The sequence below is a fragment of the Gorilla gorilla genome, chromosome 11, assembly GCF_029281585.2.
Source record: "Gorilla gorilla gorilla isolate KB3781 chromosome 11, NHGRI_mGorGor1-v2.1_pri, whole genome shotgun sequence".
Classification (NCBI taxonomy): domain Eukaryota; kingdom Metazoa; phylum Chordata; class Mammalia; order Primates; family Hominidae; genus Gorilla; species Gorilla gorilla.
Window position 1 is genome coordinate 136,656,451 of NC_073235.2, and position 25,319 is coordinate 136,681,769.

The 25,319-nt window shown below is 43.4% G+C and overlaps 1 protein-coding gene across 1 annotated transcript in view; it reads left to right on the forward strand.

The window, feature by feature from the left end:
* TRPM8 (transient receptor potential cation channel subfamily M member 8) overlaps positions 1-25,319 on the forward strand; it is a 92,857-nt gene that overhangs the window by 17,235 nt on the left and 50,303 nt on the right. Inside the window, exons 4-12 of the mRNA XM_055379835.2 lie at positions 1,912-2,086; positions 3,145-3,212; positions 6,010-6,207; positions 9,970-10,072; positions 11,183-11,301; positions 16,862-17,152; positions 19,043-19,138; positions 20,378-20,507; positions 22,361-22,506. Of these exons, the coding sequence (XP_055235810.2) occupies positions 1,912-2,086; positions 3,145-3,212; positions 6,010-6,207; positions 9,970-10,072; positions 11,183-11,301; positions 16,862-17,152; positions 19,043-19,138; positions 20,378-20,507; positions 22,361-22,506 (1,326 nt within the window). The remainder of the gene's footprint in view (positions 1-1,911; positions 2,087-3,144; positions 3,213-6,009; positions 6,208-9,969; positions 10,073-11,182; positions 11,302-16,861; positions 17,153-19,042; positions 19,139-20,377; positions 20,508-22,360; positions 22,507-25,319) is intronic.

The following is a 25,319-nucleotide window of genomic DNA, read 5'->3' on the forward strand; positions in this document are numbered from 1 at the left end:
GGCAGGGGAGAGTGGGAGGTGTTTTTTTTTTTGTGCATCTTCAAGGAGGAAGCATGGTAGAGGGGGAGGAGGAGGCATTTTGAAGACAGAGAAGTTGGGGTTGTAGTAACCATACCTTTTCTAGCTGCATAGTCTGGAGCCAGTTCCCTTCTTCAAGCTTTTATAATAATAACCTGTATTGTTATGGGACTGATTTATCTAATTGTGCAGAGTGAATGGTAGCTTCTATTATTATTACTAGATGCCCAACAGGAGATGGCAAAATGATTTCACATCAAATGCGAACTTCAGGGATGAGAGTGGCCTAGAGCAGGCTTTTGAGGACAATGGCAGGATAAATGGGAAAGAATACCATTATCTATTAGCAATATTTGTAATGGGCATAGGAGTCAACGTAGTGTTGTATAATTATCCCCACGGTAGATGCAGTGCATATGTTAATTCACAGACTCACAAAAAACCTTGAAAATGTAGGTATTTTTACCTCTGAATGGGAATGAGAAAAGACTTCAAAATCTCCCTAGAGGCTGTTTATAGAGCCCATTTCCTGGCAACAAGTAAAACTTGAAATGAATATGTAAAGATTAAAGAATGTGCCAATCATTTGGAAATTAAGAAACAACCAACCACCCAACCATCTGCTAAACAAATGTTGGATCTAGAATGATCTTTCAAAATATAATCTCAGATAACTTAGAAAGCAATGCAAATAAAAACATTACATATTAAGAATATATGTCAATATGTCAGTATGGCCAAAGCTGCACTCAAAGTGAAATGCATAGCCATATACCTTCATTAGTAAAAATAAAATTAATAAATAATTCATTAATCATAATAACAAAACCTAACATTTATATAATAGCACTTACTATGTACTAGGTTCTATTCTAAGTGTATTACATATATTAACTCATTTGATGTTCATAACAAAACTATGAGGTAAGTACTACTATTCCCCCCTCATTATAAATGAGAAAAGTGAGGCATACAGAAAGTAAGAAACTTTCTTAATGCACATATCTAGTTAGTGGCAGGTTCATGGTGCACAATCTTTTAACCACTATAGTATTCAAATTAATAAATTTAAAAAATAGTATCACCAGCAAAACTCTGGATTCTTTCTGAATACTATTTTTTCCTTCTGTTCTCCTTGAATTTTGGTGGTGATATTATTGTTCAAACTTATTAAATTCTATTTTTGGAGTTAAGATTGAAACACCTTTTAATGCAACCCTGATACTTGAAAACCTAAATGCCTTTGAATGGAGCTTGAGAGTGAGGAACCTTTTTGGTAAGGATTCCTTTCTTTATGTTCCTGAAGCAGTTTTTTATTCTCTGGTATTTTGGGAACAAAGTATCCATTTAATTACTTCTTTTTGTGGTCCTGTTGCTATGCGCTTCTCAAGTGCAAAGACTGTTTCATTCATTTTCTAATCCCTAGATCCTGGCATGGGTCACGGCATATGATAGATTCCAGACAGCTATGTATGTGTGCATTTCAATGTCTGCTTCTACCTGTATCCAGACACACACAAATACACACACACACACACACACATTTGCACATACACAGTTTCCTGAATGCTGAATTTCAATTTCGTTGAATTTATGCAAAAGAGCACAGGGCAATGAACCAAGAATGGGACTGGGAATCTGATCCTTACACTGTCACTGGCCATTTATGAGAAAATGAGCACATGGCACAACCATTTTGAATTTCCATTTCCTCATATTTAAAAGGAAGTCTTTACTATAAGATCGCTAAGACCCCTCTGGATTTAGGAATCTGGGAGGAGGCATAATGTGATTGAACCCAAAGTATTAGCTTTCATATGAATATATAAAAATATCATCATGTATCTTGACTGATAATACAATCTCAAAGACAAGTTTCCCTGTCGTTTTCAGGGCTATTTTTTAGCCCAGTACCTTATGGATGACTTCACGAGAGATCCTCTGTATATCCTGGACAACAACCACACGCATTTGCTGCTCGTGGACAATGGCTGTCATGGACATCCCACAGTCGAAGCAAAGCTTCGGAATCAGCTAGAGAAGTACATCTCTGAGCGCACTATTCAAGGTCAGTGGTTAGGAGGTAGGACACTAGAAGTGTACAATAACCACAGCAGCCACAGCATCAACAACAATCGCTACCAACTATTGAGTGATGCGTGAGAAACACACCTGATCAGGTATTTTTATTGCCAAAGAACTGTTATTTCTCTTAATTTTTCCAACACATCAGGAATGCTTCTGCCAGGGTCATTGTGGTACGTACCCTTCAACATGCTAAAGGCAATGATAAATACGGCCAACTTCCATTGTGGTTTGTTAGTATCGAAAGCCGGCTGTCTTCTTCTGGTCGATACCATTTAAGAACAAATACGATCTACGATGACAAATATGAGTTTATGAAACAACGCAATTAACTAGGATAGAAAAGATAAAACCAACCTGCTAGTTTGACAATGGTATGGTTTACTTTTTTGAATCTTGGCTACTTCTGAGTAACAGAAAACAGTGGTCTCAAGAGAAGAATGCAACAGTTGAGTGAAAGCCATTATTTGCCATGGTTAAGTGGCATGTACTCTCTCTCTTCCTGTGGACAGGGTATTGAGATGTGTCCTGCTGTGGAACAAGATTACCTTGTGATTTAATGATAGACATAATGACAGGAACTTGCTGGAAATGTTCTCAATTATTTTCCTTTCACAATTGGACATACATGAAAGAAGAAACTATATATGCAATAAACTCTGTTGAAAGACCACTAGTTATGCAAAGTTCTCACTCAAGCAAGCGTAGGATTATAGGAGAGCATCATTATTATAAGGATAAACTTAAACCTAGTTTAATTTATAGGTGCAATGGTAAATCATGCACAGGCTTTAAGTATTCAAATATGTATTTTAAATATCAATGACAAATTGCAACATAACCCATGTCATGCTATTACTAGTGTGGAGCAAAAAGACTCATCCATCTTTAATGAGTGGATAATGTTCAAGTCCGTGAGATGTGAAGCTATCTCTCCACACCCTAGGCTCACAGGGCAGAAGCTCTTGGTCCAACTTTTCACAGAGGTAGATGAGTATTTCCAATAAGCTCAAAATATGCTTTACTTTTTATATTTTACAGATTCCAACTATGGTGGCAAGATCCCCATTGTGTGTTTTGCCCAAGGAGGTGGAAAAGAGACTTTGAAAGTGAGTCCTGATTTAGTTTTCTAGAAGGTTGGCTAATAAGCCTATCCAACAAATTTGTATTTTCAAGGATTTGGGCTCATCTAATCTAACCTAATTGATTTTACTGCAGCAAGTAGGTAGTGTTTTCCCTCCACATACTGTTCCCCTAACAGACTCCGGTTGTTCCTTAGTCAAGAAGATTTGGGAGGAGAATTTCAGTGACATGAATAACCTGTGTACTTAGTGTTGGCCTTGACAGTCAACCTGCCAAAGAGAAGAGTTGACATTAACTCGGGAGACTTAAAGATTGTAACCAGCATATATATTAGAAAGCTATGGCCAACCCATCTGCATTGAGATGAGCTGTGATCATACACACACAGATTGCCCCCAAATCAGATGTTTCCAGACCACCTAAGGCCCATTTATATGCCGCCTGGGGATGCAGGTATGTTGCATGATGGAGTTCCAAACCCTAAGTGATTCTGAGATCATGGAAACTTCTTGAATGGCTCTGCACCTGCAACACTGAGCAACTGAGCAAGAATTTGACTTCCCAGCCAATCTGTATGGACTCATTACTGAGTTCATCTTGCCTGCAGCCAGGCTTCTGTTTGACGTTTTTTTGTTCTTGTTTTTGTTTGATAATCCACTTGAATCAAAACCTTTTATTTATTTATTTGTTTTTAACTTTTACGGTCAGGGGTATATGTGTAGGTTTTATGTATAGGTAAATTGTATGTCACAGGGGTTTTGCATACAGATTATTTTATCACCCAGGTAATAAGCATAGTACCCCATAGGTAGTTTAAAAAAAGTTAGTGTGACTACATTTTAGTTAGTATTGTAAACAATTTTCAAGAGCTCATTTTTGTAGGAATAGCACATTACAAGAAAGTCATTTTTAACTCATCTTTTTCATGAATTTCTGCAATGATTTGCATATTCCTCCTTTTACCCATCCTATTTTACCTCTAAGACAGGGAATAGGTTAAAGATACCTGGAGCTAAAAGTAAGTGCTGGCAAAGTTATCTGGAATCATCATCTAGTACTTCTCATTATTCTTTTATGTAACAATGGCTGTTTTCTTCATCCATTCAACAGATATTTATTGAGTACCCGCTATGAAATTTACAATTGAGATCATGGTTAAATAAAAATCTTCAGGGAAACATTAAAATAGAGATTTTTTTTCAGTGTGTGATTGTCAGTGTATTAAAACCTTTTTATGCCTAGTGTTCCATTATTGAAACACTAAGCATGTGGGAGTTATTTATATCCTACTGCTCCAGGTCATCACCAAGGTGATTGCCAAAAATTCAAAAAATTGCAAGCTCCAGCATAAATGGCTCAAATCTACAAAAGCAGCCACATCAAAGAGGAAGAGGGGTGGAGAAAAAGTCATTGAAATATGGTTACATTTATTATCTTACCAGATCAAATATTAGGTTTGGAATGAAGATTTCTTGGCCTAGGGTGTAGGGGGAGACTGGAGAGGGGCTGCTGGTCTAGGGAACTGCATTTCTATGGCATTTTCCACTGCCGTCTACTCAGCCAATTAACAACCCACAGTAGTGGGGGTAGGAGAGGTGAGGTGAACTAGGAGAAAATACCCAGCCAGGGCCAGGCGCACTGGCTCACGCCTGCAATCCCTGCACTTTGGGAGGCCAAGGAGGGTGGATCACCTGAGGTCAGGAGTTCGAGACCAGCCTGGCCAACATGGCAAAACCCTGTCTCTACTAAAAAATACAAAAATTAGCTGGGCGCAGTGGCAGGTGCCTGTAATCCCAACTATTCAGGAGGCTAAGGCAGGAGAATCGCTGAACCCAGAAGCCGGAGGTTGCAGTGAGCCGAGATTGCGCCATTGCACTCCAGCCTGGGAGGCAGAGCAAGACTTTGTCTCAAGAAAAAAAAGAAAGAAAAAGAAAAGAAAATACCCAGCTGGTGCCTCTGCATCCCTTCCTGGTTTAACTCCCCATCAACACACCCACGACCACCTGTGGTGCAGACACTTGAGGCACACAGAGGGATCCCGGCCTGCTCTGTGACTCTCACCCTCTGTGGGCTTCAATCATGGCACCACACATCTGGCTTCCTGGGTGATGTCTTCTCTAAGGAAAGCACTCAGACCTAAAAACAAGTGCTTTTCAATTTCTTTTGTACCTCCAGGTAGATCACTATATCTTGCTGTCCAGTGATTAAAATCCTTAAAATATGATCCCCCTCTGCTGTCCTCTGCAGTTGTTACAAAGGTCATAAAAGTGTGCTAGGTGTTTATCCAGGAAGAAAATATATTTTTATTCTTTTTTAATAACAGGGGCAGGGGAAATTATTTGAGGAGGGAAATATGTGAGTAAACATCACATAAAACATGTGGCTGCTGTTTTAAAGTTATTTTCATACCTCAAAAGTATGAGTGTTGGTTACTACTAACCTGTTTCAGATAAGCTATCAACAATAATGCTGAATACAGTCTTAATACGTGTCACTCAAATCTATTATGTCAGTACTTGGAATGATCGATTTTGTGTACAGGGATGTTTTAAAGCACTTATCTGTAGAAAACTTAAGCTAGTCATATGTGTTCTTATTATGGAATTTGTTGTGGGGACAAGATTTCATAAAGCAGATTACATTTCTAATTCACAAAGCAATTGACAATATTTGATTTGCTTCTGATTTAAAATAAAAGCCCCAAAGGAAAACGTGTAGGGATGTGTCCGTGTGTTTTCTCCAGCTTGGCTCAGAACCTTAGTCCAGAGCTGGGTTCTGTGGACCAAGGTCTCTGATCTGTCTGACTCTGTCTCCTTCCTCCAGGCCATCAATACCTCCATCAAAAATAAAATTCCTTGTGTGGTGGTGGAAGGCTCGGGCCAGATCGCTGATGTGATCGCTAGCCTGGTGGAGGTGGAGGATGCCCTGACATCTTCTGCCGTCAAGGAGAAGCTGGTGCGCTTTTTACCCCGCACGGTGTCCCGGCTGCCTGAGGAGGAGACTGAGAGTTGGATCAAATGGGTAAGTTGTCGGGACCATGTCTGAGGGCTGAGAAAATAAGACAAGTTTGTGAGAAGGGAGAATGCCTTAAACGCCCAACTCCACCAGCAGCTGCACGTGTTCGGTATTTTCTCCGTGCCTTTGAGGCTCAACAGGTGTCTTGCTGGAAACTGAAGTTCAGTAAGATACGTGACTCACCAAGTGTATGATATTTGTACTTGAGATATTGCATTTTTCAGAGTTTACTAAAAAAGGGAAAACTGATGGTTTTATATGAATGTTCTTACTGGGATGTTGTAATATCTTATTCAAGTCCAGGAGAGAGAGAGACACAAGAATCTGACAAAAAGAGATAAACATATCAGCCTTACTGATGATGAAGGCAAAGTTGAAAGAGGTGGCTTGAGGTGCAGAACACTGGGACTGCATATGCTAAGTCTCAGAATAAAACAGATGAGCCCACCCTGACGCAGGCAGCGCTGGGCACCTGCTGACCTCCCTGCTGGGCTAGACGTGGCAGCTGCAGACCAGGGCACTAGTGCTTTGCAAGGTGCAAAGCCCAGTGAGAGGAGAAGGAGACGGCTGGCTGGGCAAGGCCAATATTGCTCCCCAACCCTGAGTAGGGCTAAGTGAAAGAGTGGAGATTGACCAGGTGGCTAATTCTGATGAGGCTCCTCCCCATGGAATTCTGTTGGTTGGGAAAAGCAGCACTCCCTTTCCAAAGTGCTTACACATATTTGATTCTCTAAACATTCATACCTAACTACTTCGAGTCAGTTCTGAACATATAAACAGGGCTGGGTGCAATGACTCCTGTCTGTAATCCCAACCCTTTGGGAGGCCAAGGCAGGAAGATCGCTTGAGGCCAGGAGTTCAAGACCTGCCTGGACAATGTAGTGAGACCCCGTCCCTACAAACAAACAAACAAACAAAAATTACCCAGGCATGCTGACATATGACTATAGCACTAGTACCAGCGACTTGGTAGGTTGAGGTGGGAGAATCACTTGAGCCAGGGAGTTTGAGGCTGTAGTGAGCTGCGATGGGGCCATTGCACTCTAGTCTGGGTGACATAGTGAGATCCCATCTCAGCAAAAAAACAAAAACAAACAATCAAATAAAGCATATAAGCAGGCCTTTTCCAACGTATACATATCAAAGTAAGACACTGCATATTGATTGCATATTGATTGCCACTCTCAACGTCATTTCCTGTGATGGATGGAATAAATTCAGTGGTCAGTTCAGGGATCCCCATAGAGGAAGAAACGGATGACTCTTAATTTATCCACCAAAGATGGCCCCAGGTCCACTTCAGTGACTTTCCTCTTACTCCTTGTACAAGTTGGCTTGTCAGGTCTTGACCAGGCCATGTCCAACGAATAGAGGCCATCTGAAGGGCTACCACACCCTTTATAAGGGATTTTGATTTCTGCTTCATGAAAACTGTTACAGGCAACTCATCTGAAATAGGCTAAAAGGCACATTCTACCTTCTTTGATTATATTATCCTTTCTGCAATTCATAGCTAATTCATATTCATACTGAATATGCTAATGATATATTATAATTACAATCACGTCAATCAGAAAACATACATCAATAATAAAAATTAGTCTGGAATTTTAATTAGGCACTCATACAGGGTTTTGCAGTTGGTACAGATTTCCCAAAAGACCAAGCTCAAGAGTGGGATTATTAATTAATGAATGTATACATTCAGGCAAATATTAATTAGACAACCTTCCAGGGCAGTCCTGGGTGACCTCGCTGACTATGTGGACAAGCAGCCCCAAAACCTGGACTCCCAGTTTCTTGACCACTCTAAGCGATGCATTATACCTCTCCCACTGGGCTCACACCTTCCTCTCCTAAAAGCCGTCATGGTTATTCCCCCATGCCTATTCCTCAACTTCTCAAGAACTTGACTCTCCATAGTCTTCCAGTCTATCAACCAATCTAGATATCATTCATTCGTGTATTCATCTTTAACTCTCATTTATTAATTTATTCAGTAGATATTTGTTGAGCACATACTGCGTGCTGGGTTCTGAAATAGGCACTTCAGAAAGAATTGCGTACACGACAGAAACAGTCTGTGTCCTCTTAGACAAAACAGAATTTGAAAAAAGGTTTATGTTGAGTGATGACAGTACAGTGCATTGTGTAATTGCAAGTTGAAATGGGTGTTTGGAAGAAAGGTAACATGGATACAAAAAGGCAGGTGCCGAGGGAGCCTGGCCTGGTGTGGGGCTTTCTGGAAGGCTTCCCGGAGGAAGTGATGTGGGAGCCAAGATCTGAAGGATGCAGAGAGTTAACGAGGTGGGGGCTGGGGTTGTGGTGGTGGTGGGAACAGCATATGCAAAGGTCCTGAGGTGGGAGGCACGCCTGAGGAGTGAAAGACAGCCTTGAGGGTGGAAATGGTGAGTGGGAGCTCAAGAACTTGTGAGGGCCCAGCCCAGGAGGCTCCCTGAGCCCCATTTGGTCTTGTTCAAGTGTAATGGGATATCATTAAAAGGTTTCAAGCAGGGAAAAAACGAGATGGAAGTTGTGTTCAGGACAGCTCACTCTGGCAGCAGTGGGGCAGAGGATGGAGGAGGCAGGAGTATGCAGGATGGAGTCCCAGCTAGGAGGCCCCTGTGGCCGTCTCTGGGGTCCATCAGTTTACTTGCTATCCATATTCATTTCCTTCTTCTTCCTTTTTATTTCAAAGGAAAATAAAAATAACCCCTTGGTACTGCCCACCTCCACTTGTGCCGTAGAATTTTGGGACCTTCACCCCTCCTCCCCGCCTGTCAGTCCTAGCTGGACCCCTATTCTTCAGTCTGAACAAAGCCTGCAGACAGATGAAGAGGGCCTTTCCTTCATGCTATCATCCCCGCCCACCCTCTCCTTCAAAATCTCCATGGTTTGTCTTTGCCTGCAGTTTTCATTCATTTCCTCATCACCTACCTGGGTGCTTTGAACTAAGACCTCCATCACCACCTTTCCCAGGCAGCTGCAGCCTCAAAAGCTCGCCTTCTAATTTCCAAATCCAAGGGCTCTTCTTGCCACCTTCAAACAGCCAGACCCTGAGACTTCATCTCCCACCCAGCGGAGCCTCTGCAGTTCCAGATCCTTATTTCCAAACGTTGCCAGGGAAACCCACCATTGCCTCAAACTCAGTCTAATGGAAACCAGACTTGCTCCCTTGGCTAGAAGGGGCCCTTCTCACCAAGCTCCAGCTGGGCTCGCCAGTGCTCGTAACCTTGAAATTACGGGGTTATTTACTTTTTAAAACGTCTTAAAATTAAACATTACAGAAAAATAACAAAGGACAATATAGAAAATTCTTTATCTGCTTCTCCAGTTTCCAAGCCTTCTTTCTAGTTTGCATTTGAGCTTTTATTCTCTATTGTTTAAATCTTTATGGGCACACTTGGATGATGTCTACGGTCTTCTATTGTCCCTTCTTTATTTACTTGGTCATTTAATAACTGAGCATCTGCCATGTGCCAAGCTTTGTGACACACACACACACACACACACGCACATGCACACAGATGCACACATCTCTAGTCAAATGAGGCTCTCAGCTTTTTGATAGGGGCTTTTTGATACGTGTATAACCAATACTTTATTCTCAACTGTAGTCAAGGACTCATTACAATTCAGAAATGAGAAGCTGATCCGGAACTTCACTACAGGTGGTCTTTTTAAAAAGATCTCTCACAAAAAGAAAGAAGTTTATGCTCCTCATGCCTAAAATCTGTTGGCTGACACTTTGTTCTTTAATTTCACCAGCTCAAAGAAATTCTCGAATGTTCTCACCTATTAACAGTTATTAAAATGGAAGAAGCTGGGGATGAAATTGTGAGCAATGCCATCTCCTACGCTCTATACAAAGGTGAGTAAAAATAGCTCCTTTTGAAGTGTCAGCTTTGTGTTGCCTTCTGTGGCTTTTCATGACTTACATTTCTTTTATAAAACAGCTTTATTGAAAGGCAAGCTTGTACTTAATTTTGATGATCCTAGATTGGAAGCTAGAATAACTACGCTTGCCCTGGTGAGGTGAATCTCCTTGGTTGTATGTATTTGATAGAATAATAATTTTTATGTCATTAAAATACTAGTCAAACAAAATCACAGTAGTCTCCAAAGAGCTATTTCTAACAGTGGTTGAAAATAATTTTTTAATTGGGCCTCAGATTCCTTTGAGAATATGGCAAAACTATGGATCTTTGTCCTAGCATTCTACATATTTGTACACATATGCACACATACTTCACACGTAAGTAACTTTGCATTTAATTTCAGGGGTTTGCAAATTTCCTGAGGCTTATGAATGAACCTCAGGTTAAAAAATTCTCATTCGTGATCTTTGCTGCTTTAGAATTCCGTAAAGTGGATGTTACCCATAGTAAATAGATCCTTGGTTGTCTAGACTTGAATTGTGTGACTGATAAAGATAAATTAGCTAGAGTAGAGCCAGGCACATTGGAAGTGCTTTTAAAGCATTGGCAATTTATTAGAATCATTCTTATTGTACTTGCCAGACATTTGGTTATAAAGGTATTTATTAAAATGGAATTATATCTGCACAGATACATAGATGCAGAAAATATTAGCTCTGGAAAAGACAAGAATAACATTGTTGTAAGGTGGCTTATTGTTTCATAGATTTAGATGTAACATAAGTCAGATATGGCCTTGAAATATAATACTATGGAACCTGAATCTATGGAAAAAACCTTTACTATACCATTATTACACTGTTAGGATATGCAATGGAAAAACATTACCGTAGCCTGAGTTGATCCCCATTATAAACTTTGGGACATACAGAATATGGTTAAGAACGAGTGAAGATAGAGCGAATGACAGTTTGAGTGTCTGAATGTAAGAGAACATACTCAGCATCGCCTGTGATAAATAGCTCTGATAATTGGCCACACTGAATGGTTCTCACTCATTTCTGAGCCTTTAGTGAGTTGAGTCTTTTCCTGCCCTCTTACAGCCTTCAGCACCAATGAGCAAGACAAGGATAACTGGAATGGGCAGCTGAAGCTTCTGCTGGAGTGGAACCAGCTGGACTTAGCCAATGATGAGATTTTCACCAATGATCGCCGATGGGAGGTAAGCACGAAGCTCCCCTGGGTTATTCCAGTGTTGGGTCTGGACAGTGGTCTGGGCAATGGCTGGTCCATTTCCAACAAGGTCTTCAATACCGAATCTCTTAAAGGATTGTTCTGTTCTGGAATATCAGGATTGCTGAGGCTTAATTTCCTTGTCTGCAGCATGGGATCATAACATTGACTTAGTGGGTTTGTTGTGAAGAGATAATGAAAATAAATGGTATAAAATAACATCAACTCCACCTTGCCTTCAGCCGCAAAGTGAGGGTGATTCTCCATCTGGGTGTAGAGATGCAGATCTCCTTCTGGATGTGCGTGGGCAGAAGTATGGGAAAAATATATGCTAGATGATGGAAAGTAGCTCAACTATAAATCCAGATGGCAGCACTCTTTTTGCTCCCTGCCCCCACCTGCCTAGCCAAATTCTGGTTAGAGAACCGTCCGTAGTGAGATACATAAGAGACAAATAGAACAACTTGACTGACGCTCCCCAGTGAATGTCTTAGAGCAGGGGTGCCGGTCCACGGCCTGTTAGGAACAGCAGGAAGTGAGCAGCGGGCGAGCAAGTGAAACTTCATCTGTATTTACACCAGCTGCCCATTGCTCACGTTACTGCCTGAGCTCCGCCTTCAGCCAGATCAGTGGCGGTATTCGATTCCTATAGGAGCGTGAACCCTGTTGTGGACTGCGCATGTGAGGGATCTAGGTTGCACACTCCTTATGAGAACCTAATATCTGATGATCTGTCACTACCACCCATCACCCCCAGATGAGACTGTCCAGTTGCAGGAAAACAAGCTCGGGGTTCCCACTGGTTCTACATTATGGAGAGTAGTATAATTATCTAATTATATATTACAATGTAATAATAATAGAAATAAAGTGCACAATAAATGGAATGCTCTTGAATCATCCCAAGACCATCTCCCCAGCCTGGTCGATGGTAAAATTCTCTTCCAGGAAACCGGCCCCTGGTGCCAAAAAGATTGGTGACTGCTGTCTTAGAGCCAGAAACTCAGGACTTCCCCTAGCCACATGAGTACCTTTAATATGGAAGTTGCACATGCAATAAAAAGTGTTTTTTTTCTTTCCAGCAGACTGCATTTTCTCGCTTTTCAATGTGATTAGTGTTTTAGGATTGCATTTTCCAGCAGTATCCTCCTGTGTACAACTAAAGTGCAGTCAGCCCTAGCAGCCTTGTTCAATGAAAATTATTATAAACCATCACACTCAGTTTTATAAGGCTGCTGCTTTGTTTTCAGCTTTTCCAAGTTAATTTCAGTCATTAGGGGGCCGTGATAATATATGTAATTTTATACATGTATGTATAGATTTGAAGGTGCATATATTTCATAACTTTCATTCTTGGCAGACAGGGTCAGAAAACACTTTCAGGCCTATTGTTGTATAATCAAAGACTAAGACTCGATTTATATTAACATGCGATCAGTTTTAATGAGAGCAGCATAAATAAAGTAATGGCTTATGAATTTTTAAATTATTCATTCCCTTAGCAAACATTATCTTGTGTGTGGTGTTTGCAGTACAATGAACCCTGCTGCACATTGCAAGGGTTTAATTAGTGGAGGGAAAGTGGAACTATAAGTAGTTCCAGTCAATTGATTCATAAATGAATTACTGTGTGTGAAATGTTCTATTTAAGTGAGGTCAGATGGTACAAATAAACTTAGGCACATCGTGAATGGTACATTTAATTTTATTAACTCAGCTAAAGATGGTTAAGGGTTAAGGGCACAATGGCTAAGGAAATGGACTCTGGAGCCAGCCCATCTGCATGACTTTGGGCAAATTACTTAACCTCCCTATGCCTCAGTTTCCTCCTCCAGTGGCATGTTAGAGCCAGCTTGTATTGGCTTGCAAGAGCCAACTGCTAAATTTTTAGAGATTTTCTGAGTTGGTTGTTAAATACAGTCATTATTAATCAGTTATATTTGGCTGGTCATAGTGGCTCATGTCTGTAATCCCAGCACTTTGAGAGGCCAAGGCGAGAGGATTGCTTGAGTCCAGGAGTTTGAGATCAGTCTGGACAACATGGCAAAACCCCACCTCTACCCCCCCCCCCCAAAAAAAAATTAGCTGGGCGTGGTGGCACATACCCGTAGTCCAGGCTACTTAGGTGGCTGAGGTGGGAGGATGGCTTGAGCCCAGCAGGTGGAGGTTGCAATGAGCTGAGATCACACCACTGCACTCCAGCCTGGACAACAAAGCCAGATCTTGTCTCAAAACAAACAAACACACACAAAAAAACCCAAAAAACAAAAAAACAAAAAAATTAAATTATTCAAACTTAGAATTACATAGATTTTGTAGAATATGGAATATAGAATTACAAAGGTAATCAATAATCAAAAGATATCATTTTTTAACTATTTGTCTACATTTACTATTACCTTTGCTCTGAAGGCCAATTGTGTATATTGTGTCTGGAAGCTGGAGATGCTATACAATGGTGAGCCACTCCACATCTCTTCCCGATTCCATATTTAGTGATGTCACAGTGGTAGCTGAAACTTGGCCACAATGGGAGTATTTACACCATAGGAATCAGCAAACACTACAAATTAGGACTTCTATTTTCTTTGAGAGAGCCAGTGGTTCAGTGTTTACCGGTACCCAACTGATCATCCGAAAATGGAGATGACGATAATAGCAGTACTTATCTCCTTGGGCTGTTATGATGATTAAATCAGATAATATTTCTAAAGTGCTTAGAACATTGGCACATATGAAGCATTATTTGTTTAAAAATAAAAATCTCTGGAATGCTGATAATATTTCTGTGACCTTTTACAGTGCCCAAGCAGTTTCCCTGTATGTGTTTACTTGCCTGTCATACCAATCCACAACATGGATGATTTCCTTTGTGGTTATTAAATCAGGGCTCCATCGGTATCATGGCAGGGGGAGTTGCTGACAGTTTTTTGAGGGCCGGGTCTGAACTTGAATCTCTGAGAGGAATTTGACCTGTGTTAGCTTATTTCATTCCCACAACCATCTATTTCTTAGAAGAGCAAACTGAGGCTCAGAGACACAATAATTCAGGTCACATGGCTGGAAAATGGTAGAATCAAGGTTGAGAGCAAAGACGTGACTGACGGCAAAGCCTCTTCTCATATGCTGGTGGTTCTCAAGGTGTGGGTCCTGGACTGGTGGCGACCTGGGAATAACCTTGGCACTTGTTACCTTGCAAATCACCAGCCTCCACCTCAGACTTGCAGAAATTCCAGTATTGACTCCCCGCATTCTGCATTTACCGGGCCCTCTACATGATTCTGATTAAAGTTTGAGAACCACTGCCCTATGCTAGCAAGTGTGTGACCAGTGGAAAGGCCAATGGATTTAGAAAGAAAAGGGAAATGCTGGACATGAGGAACACTTCCTTTAAGGACAGAGGAGAAATCATAGCTGCCATCTTTCCAGAGGTAGCCCCCTCTTCCCCTGCTGAGCTCTGCTGCATCCACAATGTGGAGACTCAAGGGACCCTTGACAACTCCTTCTCTAGGCAGTGTGTGATCCCCATGAGACCAACATTAGGCAGGAACAAAACTAATTAATGCTGCTGTGGGCAGAAGACATCCACCTGGACCAGGGACCAGGCACGCAATGTAAGAGAGTAAGCGGGCCGGTGGGTCCCAGGGAGGAGTGGTGGGGACTGTGGGGAGTTGGAGAGCCAAGGCTCCGGGAAGCAGCTGCCCCTCGGCTCCCACTGATGGTTCCCATGTTGATGTTGTTGGAGCTGCTGGTTTTTACTCTTTTCGTGGGGGGCGGGGGCGGGAGACAGAGTTTTGCTCTTGTCGTCCAGGCTGGAGTGCAATGGCATGATCTCAGCTCACTGCAACCTCCGCCTCCCAGGTTCAAGCGATTCTCCTGCCTCAGCCTCCGGAGTAGCTGGGATTACAGGCATGCGCCACCACGCCCAGCTAATTTTTGTGTTATTAGTAGAGACGGGGTTTTACCATGTTGACGAGGCTGGTCTGAAACTCCTGACCTCAGGTGATCCACCCGCTTCAGCCTCCCAAAGTGCTGGGATTACAGGTGTGAGCCACCTCTCCCAGCATTTTTTTTTTTTTTTTTTTTTTTGAGATGGAGTCTCACTCTGTCACCCAAGCTGGAGCACAGAGGTGCAATCTTGGCTCACTGCAACCTCTGCCTCCCAGGTTCAAGCGATTCTCTTGCCTCAGCCTCCCAAGCAGCTGGGATTAGAGGCACCTGCCACCACACCTGGCTAACTTTTTTATTTTTAGTAGAGATGTAGAGATGAGGTTTCACCATGTTGGCCAGGCTGATCTCAAACTCCTGACCTCAATTGATCTGCCCACCTCGGCCTCCCAAAGTGCTGGGATTACAGGTGTGAGCCACTGTGCCTGGCAGCTTTTACTGTTAACTCGAGATTTTAATGCTGGAAATGTAGATTTTGATGAACTTTCTAATTTTTAAATGTTGGCAATGGAATAAAATTGTAAGAAATGCTATAGAGGGCACACAAAACATGACTGAGAGCTGGAGTGGCCTGTAGTCCACTGGGTTGTGTCTGAAGTAAACATCGATGATCTTTTCTTGAGATGGAGTCTTGCTCTGTCACCCAGGCTGGAGTGCAGTGGTGTGATCTTGGCTCACTGCAACTTCTGCCTCCTGGGTTCAAGTGATTCTCGTGCCTCAGCCTCCCGAGTAGCTGGGACTGCAGGTGCGCGCCACCACACCTGACTAATTTTTTTTTTTTTTTTTAGTAGAGATGGGGTTTCACCCTGTTGGCCAGGCTGGTCTCAAACTCCTGACCTCAAGTGTTTTTCCCATCTTGGCCTCCCAAAATGCTGGTGATCTTTCTTAAGATTCTCCATAAATTCCTATGGGCTAAGTTTTATCAGAAGCCCAGAATGTAGAGCTAGAGATAGATAACAATCAAGTATTATTGTCAAGTGTTCCAGTGACTTATTGGTATGTAACAAGAGCAGACATTGGTTTGGTGGCATGTGGTTTGCATATAGTTTGATGCATTCTATTTTAACACCTGTATTTGAGAATGCAGTCACCATAATAGAAGGTTCCTGGGCATCTGTGAAGGGCAGCACATCCCACAGTGCAGCGTAGAGAGAGCACTGGTGGCTGGGTCATAATTGGTATCTACTGTCAACTTCGAAGAGGTGGTTCCAGCTCTACTACCACACCCCCACACCCCCACCCCCGATTGAGTATTTCCTCTATGTCTCATACTGGGGAAAATTTTTGACCAACATTATCTCTACATGGGTGTATTTATCTCCATTTTAGCAAGGGGCCAAGTCACATCCAAATTCACATCTAGCTGATGACAAAGATTTCACCATGCCATTCTCCTGTTCAGAGGTTTGAACTGTAATCCTCTGTTGTGTTAAAATGGAAAAAAGATAAACTTCATTCTCAAGACAGGATTGAAAGAGAAGTTGAAGATATTATTACTCTGTGGCTGGAAATACAGTGCTACTGAGGAAGAAAAATGCCTAGTGCTTTCCTTACCATATTTTTGTAGTATTGTTAGTACTGTCTCTGTTCTTTCTCCTTAGTCTGCTGACCTTCAAGAAGTCATGTTTACGGCTCTCATAAAGGACAGACCCAAGTTTGTCCGCCTCTTTCTGGAGAATGGCTTGAACCTGCGGAAGTTTCTCACCCACGATGTCCTTACTGAGCTCTTCTCCAACCACTTCAGCACGCTTGTGTACCGGAATCTGCAGATCGCCAAGAATTCCTATAATGATGCCCTCCTCACGTTTGTCTGGAAACTGGTTGCCAACTTCCGAAGAGGCTTCCGGAAGGAAGACAGAAATGGCCGGGACGAGATGGACATAGAACTCCACGTAGGTGCTGGGAGAGTTGCCTGCTTGAGTTCTCGGATATTTTGAGGCTTCCCTCATAAGATATCTCCATTTTCTCTACTCCCTATCTTATTGCCATAAAATACTTAACACACTGACAATGTTAATTTTTTTAACTCCCTTTATTTAAGATAAGGTGTCTGTCTATAGGGTGAGTCTCTGCTATTTCTAATATCTTGCTTTATGATCTATATGATACCGTATTTCAGACTAGTTGCAGTTTTTCTTTTTTTGTTTTTGAGATGGAGTCTCGCTCTGTCACCAAGGCTAGAGTGCAGTGGCCGAATCTCAGCTCACTGCAATCTCTGCCTCCTGGGTTCAAGCAATTCTTCTGCCTCAGTCTCCTGAGTAGCTGGGACTACAGGCACCTGCCACCACGTGTGGCTAATTTTTGTATTTTTAGTAGACATGGGGTTTCACCATGTTGGCCAGGCTGGTCTCGAACTCCTGACCTCAGGTGATTTGCCTGCCTCGGCTTCCCAAGTGTTGGGATTACAGGCATGAGCCACCGTGTCCGGCCTCAGGTTTTCTTAATTGCAGAGCTTAGTGTGGTATACTTTCTGAAGGTATCTAACAGGGAATGGGGCAAACAAATAGCTGCATGCTCCTGTCATAGTCCACCAGCCATGATCTGCTTAAAATAGCTGCCTGCTGCCTATGCGTGTGAAGGACTGAAGAATGGACACGTGTTCTTTTGTGAGTAAAAGGGGAAGTGCATATTTTCAAAGGGATAAATCTGGATATTCACTTGAGACAATTTTGTGGCTGTAACACCTGTAATCCCACAGGACTTCTCATTTTAAGTATAGGAAGGCCCAGTTTCCAATTGTCAGCACCTGTAACTCTTTGCCGAAAGTTTGTCCTGATCAGAGCCCAGTAGTGTACAAATACCTGCACTTGAAGGAGCTGACTTTAAGGTTTGTGCTCTACTCTGGCTCCTAGAGTTGGCTAGTGGGGCTAATCTCTAGTTATCCACCAAGAGAATTGACTTGATAATGCACTTTTTATTGGGTTCCCTTTTTTTCTGGTATCATTTCCTCAGTTCTCCATTGGTTTCCTTGAAATCGCGTCCAAAATAAACTACTTGCCTCAAATCCTTGTCTCAGATTTCTTCTGGGGAAACCCAAACTAGGTCATTATCCTTTGTAATTATGGAATTTTTAGAGTGCGTGTATGTGTGTTGCAAAAATCTAAATGCATTAGGTGTTTGCAGGAATTGGAAGTGTTTAGGGAGCCTCTGTTCGACTATATTCATGTGAAATTTCTCTGCAATATGCATAATATGCCTCATGCATTTTATACATTGGCAAAACCTGTAAAGAAGTTGAAAAGGAATATATTATATATATCCATTTAGTTGTTTTCTATATGAAAAGTTTCCCTTGAAAGGTACAGAATGGTGAATAGGAGCTGGGATTCTAATTGATAGGTTAGGCATCGAATCTTTGAATAACAGTCCAAAGAAATAAGCCACAGTTTTATGTTGGGATAATTGAACTTAAGCCATAGGAAAGTTGGAATCTAGTTTGAAGAATTTTTTTCTAGAAGAGAAACAGAGTTATATGATGAGAAGGAATTGCCTTCTGTCAGCCTGTCAGGAGTCATTCAGTTTTCAAATTGCTCTCAAGGCTTTTTTCACCCTTTATACCTTTTCGTCTAGTTGTACTTTGTCTTCTATGACAGATGAAAGATTTGGTGTCAAAATTAGACCACCCAATGAGTTGCAGAGATGAAAATCCCATCCCTGTACTGTGAGAATGGAGTCATGCACAAAGCCACAGAGCCCTCCAAACACGGGCTACTCTCCTAGGGCTTCCTGATCCCAGAATAGTTTCCATTTGCACATGCTGACCACATGCTCTAACCCCCCAGGACGTATCTCCTATTACTCGGCACCCCCTGCAAGCTCTCTTCATCTGGGCCATTCTTCAGAACAAGAAGGAACTCTCCAAAGTCATTTGGGAGCAGGTAAGTGCCCAAGCCCACATCAGATTTACACCAAATATGCGCTTTGTTATGACAGTTCTGATCCTCTCAAAATTCACATGCCTAATATAAAACATCATCAGTGAAATAGGATGTCTGAGGTCAGATGAACATGGTCTCTGTTCCATGTTGGTGAAGGAGTGCTTGGGAGGGACCGTCCCCGGAAAGTAGTCAGGCTTGGGGGGCGGTCCAGTAGGCACCTGCTTCTCAGGTGCGTGTGGGTGTGTGATTGTTTTCCAAGTGGATGAGGTATTCACATTTGATTTTAAAAATTAATTTCCAGCTTTATCGCATTATGGACAGGAGGTAGGGCCTGTAAAAAATTCCGCTTTGGAAAGTTTATGGAGAATTTTCCTTGTGATTTAGCATGTAAGGACTTTTGTCAATGGTTTATGGACACTCGCATTACTTTACTTTGAGAGATAAGCTTAGATATTGAATATTGAATTCACACACTCAGTCTTAAAGTTACGTTGTTCAGGTCTTCTGTGTTACCCAGGCCCCACTCAACCTTTGAGCTATTCCAGTATGAGAGTGAATTAGATCTCCCACTATCACGGTCTTACTGTCATTTCTCATGGCATTAGTCTTAATATTTTTTATATGGCAATTCTATGTTCAAGACTGCGAACATATTCAGGTTCCAAGTTATTTTGTGTTCATTAAAAATTTTACTTTGAATCATTATGAATAGTTCCTAGGTTGAGCTTTGGGCTCCCTGACCCCAGAGCAGTTTCCATTTGCACGTGTTGACCACATTCTCTAACCCGTCCCATAAAATTGATTCTACTGTTTGCTGCTTTTGCCATGAATGTTCTTGTTGGACATTAACGTTGACTTGACCACTTCAAGGGATTAAGACTTAACCTTAGGCTGGGCTTGGTGGCTCACACCTGTAATCCCAGCACTTTGGGAGGCTGAGGCTGGTGGATCACCTGAGGTCAGGAGTTCGAGACCAGCCTGACCAACATGGCGAAACCCCGTCTCTACTAAAAATACAAAAATTAGCTGGGCATGGTGGTGGGTGCCTATAATCCCAACTACTTGGGAGGCTGAGGCAGTAGAATCACTTGAACCCGGAAGGTGGAGGTTGCAGTGAGCCAAGATTGTGCCACAGCACTCCAGCCTGGGTGACAGAGTGAGACTCCGTCTCAAAAAAAAAAAAAAAAAAGAGAAGAAAAAAAAAGAATTAACCTTAAAATTCTCCACCCCCCTAAAAAGACCAGGGGCTGCACTCTGGCAGCCCTGGGAGCCAGCAAGCTTCTGAAGACTCTGGCCAAAGTGAAGAACGACATCAATGCTGCTGGGGAGTCCGAGGAGCTGGCTAATGAGTACGAGACCCGGGCTGTTGGTGAGTCCACAGTGTGGAATGCTGTGGTGGGCGCGGATCTGCCATGTGGCACAGACATTGCCAGCGGCACTCACAGGCCAGATGGTGGAGGTCCGTGGCATGTCCAAGCTCCCCAGTCTGATTGAGGGCTGCAGACCACAAGGTCTGGATGCGACAATCTCCTTGGTCCTGGCACATATGGAATTTTCCAAGAATGAATGTGGGAAATCTTGGGCTCTCTGATCCCATGGCCACCCAGGGCCATACCCAGGCCCAGTTCTAAGCAACTCAGGGAGCACTGGACTATTTTTTTTGGTGGGGGGTGTTTCTGGATGCCGTTACAACATTGTGACAGGGCTGAGATTTTACCTGACTTGTGCACTAACCAGTTAGCCTGCCAGTTTCATATGCACACACTGCCAGAGGACCCAGCCCCTGGGCCTGCGACACTCATGGTTTCTTACTCATGGCAAAAGCAGCAGCCTGAGCAGCATCTGGGTTGCTTCCCCTTGCCTCGGTTCCCAAGGGGTAACTCGAATAATGGTTGCCCTGCAGCTGCCTGAAGTTAGGACACGCTGAGCTTCTATCAGGGCTGCAGCTGAGATTACTTATTGCCTGGAGTGGACGATACTGCACTAAGCATTACTCTCCTGGCATGTCTCAGGATGCCTGACTGCTGTTTGCTATTCAGTCCTCGAACAAAGCTTGCCAGTGCCCTTTGCACAGAGGCCTCGATCATTCAGGAAGGTGAGAAATCCAGAACCGATTGCCTCTAAACAGCATTTTAAATGAGAATTTCAGGCCTGCTCAGTTTTTTCCATTTTTACTTGACAGTTTTAAGTTTGCAACGAGGTATTTGCATCCAGGTTTGTCTAGTGTCTTATCAAATGTAAACATGCTCATGAGTTTAGCTTGTCCATGTTGGAAAAAAGGTGTCTAATTATTTCTTTTAATTTATTAAAATTTCAAAGCAGTTTATTTCTGGATAATTAGGCAATGGCTCCTAATAGTTTTACTTTAAAAAAATTTCCCTGAGGATCTACACTGCAATTTCTTTGTCATTAGGTGATGAAATGTAAGCACACACTAATGCAATAGATCAGTGTTTCTTTTTTTTTTTTTTTTTGAGACGGAGTTTCGCTCTTGTTGCCCAGGCCGGAGAACAATGGTGTGATCTCAGCTCACTGCAAGCTCTGCCTCCTGGGTTCAAGCGATTCTCCTGCTTCAGCCTCCTGAGTAGCTGGGATTACAGGCGCATGCCACCACACCCGGCTAATTCTTTGTATTTTTAGTAGAGACGGGGTTTTGCCATGTTGGGCAGACTAGTCTCGAACTCCTGACCTCAGGTGATCCACACTCCTTGGCCTCCCAAAGTGCTGGGATTACAGGTGTGAGCCACTGCACCCAGCCTTTTTTTTCCTCTATGCCTTATCTGCCAAACAACCTTGCCAAGAAGGCGTAGAGTTCAAATGAGATGGAGGAAGGGCTGCTCTGATTACGGGGGGGTGGGGGGGGGGCGGTGGTGGGGAGGTGCAGAAGGTCTAGATCCCTTCTCAGTGGCTGAGGCTTTTCTGCCCGAGCCCAGATGGAAGCCCATCAAAGAGAGGGGCTCCCTCTGTCCAATGCAGCTCAATCCAGTGAGCAGTTATTGTCACCTGCTGCCATCAGGAGCTCTGCTGGGTTTGTCTTGCCTTCAGAAAATTCTGCTATTCAGTAACAAATTGTGTTGTGATGGCATTTTCTATGCCTTTTGTAAGAATGGACTCACGCACAGGCTATTTTTGGATTCAGGGGTTGGCTGGGGGTGGAAGCAGGACAGTTTCGGTCATGTGCAGCTCTTACACCAGCTTCTCTCTGTGCTGATGTCGCTGTAGAGCTGTTCACTGAGTGTTACAGCAGCGATGAAGACTTGGCAGAACAGCTGCTGGTCTATTCCTGTGAAGCTTGGGGTGGAAGCAACTGTCTGGAGCTGGCGGTGGAGGCCACAGACCAGCATTTCATCGCCCAGCCTGGGGTCCAGGTAAACCATACTCAGCCACCAGACCACATGGCCAGAAATGGGGCTTTTATGTCAGATGCTACTAGCAGCATTAAACAATAGTAAAAACAAACCTTATTCTCCAATATAAAAGCCATAGAAGGAGTGGTTAGGTGATGATGTGGGAGATGGCCGAGTATAGGCATTGGTCGAAATCCATGCTTTAAGAGATGGTGCAGGACAAAGAATATTCTTTGAGTTTCCACTAAGCAAACAACACAGCATCATAATTATGAGCCGTGTCTCTGGATCCCACTGCCTGGGTCTCCATCCGCTGTACCCCTAATGAAGTGTGTGATGATGGGCCAAGTTACATGAGCTCTCCGAGTCTTAGTTTCCTCATCTACAAAATGGGGATAGCAACAGATAAAGGGTTATTGTGAAGATTTAAGGAGATAATATGTGAAAGGCGTTGGTCCTTTATTTAGCTATTGCTATTGCAGTCATTATTAGTAGTGATGGCAGTAGGGAAACTATTGTGAAATGGGTAAAAGCCGTCTAGAGGCTTTCTGCACTGAAGTGAATGAATCGTAGTTTGCACCTGGTGTCTCAGGCTGCAGAGCAGAGCTTTTCACACACAGTTCCAGTTGTAGAAATGTGGGTGTGAGAAGGGGAGGGGGAAGGGAAGAGATGGAGGGACCAACGCTTGTCAGCCACAGCTGCTATACACTAGGCCACATTTCATCTTCACAGCACCTGTGGGGATGGGTGCCATCCCATTTCACTGAGGAGGATGCAGGAGCTCAGAAAGGTTCTGGAATGTCCTTCCAGCTTGCACTGCTGTGAAGTAGCAGCACTAGGATTGGCTCTCATGTTGATTGCCTGCAACTTCCATGTCCTAGACTTTCCATGATATCATACAGCCAAATGTTTATGAACAAAACCCATTTACGACTGCAACTAAGCTAGATTAAATGAGAGCATTGATCCATGACAAGGAGCATGCGGAGAACGTCTTGCTATTGCTCAGTTTTAGCCTCTGCTGCAGTGTAGTGGGTAGAAGTAAGGCTGGTGCTGGAGTCGGGGTGTGCCTGGGAGGCTGGGCTGGCTTCCCAGGTGGGTCACACTCTACTTATGTCTTCCTGGGCCCCAAACCCTATCTCGCTTGTGTCCCAGAACTTGGGGCCCTGGGGAGTCTGGCTTTTACTCCTGTCCAGGTTCACAGATCCTGAGGTTTCAATCAGATGCCATGTCATTCATTTCACTGAAAATCTTACTACCAGGCCACAGGATCACCCAGTGGGCCCGGCCAGGGAGTTTCCTTTCTATAGTCAGGGTGCTGTGTGGGGTCAGAATGCTGCCAGTGACCATGGAACCCAACCCAGTGCTGTAATTTCCATGACTGGGGCCTGACAGTGACGCTCAGTGATGGCCTGGCGTCTGCATCATCCCAGCAGAATAGGAGAGTGAGGAAGACTAAGCACTACCTGTCTCCGTTGCCTGCCACCCCCGCACCCCCTCCCAAGAAGCAAACCCCAAAGTGAGGATGTCAGTACAAGGAGTTTATTCTGGAGGTGAACCTGGGAAGCACAGGAGGCACCAGTGAGACAGGGAAGGGACAGGGACAGACAAGATGTGCTGATGAGGAGGTTGCCACTGTGGGCACCCGGGGCTCAGCCTGCCAGGGACCGCTGGGAAACCGTAGAACCGGCTTCAGTGTTGCCCGGCCCAGTGCAAAGCAGTCGGCCATTTACCCACCAACTGCAATTGGTTGTTTGTGGAAAGCTGACACCTTATTCCAGGACGCTAGTCCTCATGGGTCAAGCACGCACCTGGCTGGAGTAGCCCTAGGCAGGGGCCCTCAGAAGCAGCCATCCTCCTCCAAGGGCAGGGCAGGTGCCCAGGGCCAGAGGGGTGCATGTCAGTCCCAGCCCTCCTAGCTAGCACTGAGAAGGCCCTGGGTTTCCCTTTTCCTCTGTTCCTGAGACACACCAACCTCCTTCTGCTTGACGGGCTATTTTTTGAGAGATGTGGCTCCTTTGATGTGGTTGAGTCTATGCTCCCCTGCTAACTCTCAGAGCTACTGTGAGTTTTCTAATTTCCACCTTTGTGAAAGTCCCTTCTGTCCCAACGTCAAGGGTTGATACAGTCTGGGGAGAGCTTTTACATGCATTTCAGCCTGAATTGATGTCAAGACATCAACAGTCTCTCCCTTCCGAACTTCCTTTTAGTTTCCTGACAAGAGCATCACCTGTCTTTCTCCAGAAATGAATCCTTGGGGACCCTACAGGTAGTACTGGCTGTGCCTGTGAATTTGTGATCATTGAAGACAAAGGAGCCAGAAAGATACTTGTTTAAACTTACATAATAAAAATGCGAGTTGGATAAAAATTCCTAGGTTTATTGAATTTGAACGTACACAACTATTACTTTAAAGTGCACATAATGCAACTCAGAAAAAGACTTAAAATAAAACCAAGTTTGGCCAGGCATGGTGGCTCACACCTGTAATCCCAGCACTTTGGGAGGCCGAGGCGGTGGATCACCTGAGGTCAGGAGTTCGTGACCAGCCTGACCAACATGGAGAAATCCTGTCACTACTAAAAATACAAAAAAAAAAAAAATTAGACAGGAATGGTGGCACATGCCTGTAATCCCAGCTACTTGGGAGGCTGAGGCAGGAGAATCGCTTGAACCTGGGAGGTGGAGGTTGTGGTGAGCTGAGATCGCGCCATTGCACTCCAGCCTGGGCAGCAAGCGTGAAACTCTGTCTCAAGAAAAAAAACAAAAAACCAAGTTTTAAATTGTTTTTTTAACACTGCCCTTTAGAATCCAGGCAACTGGTATAAAAGAAT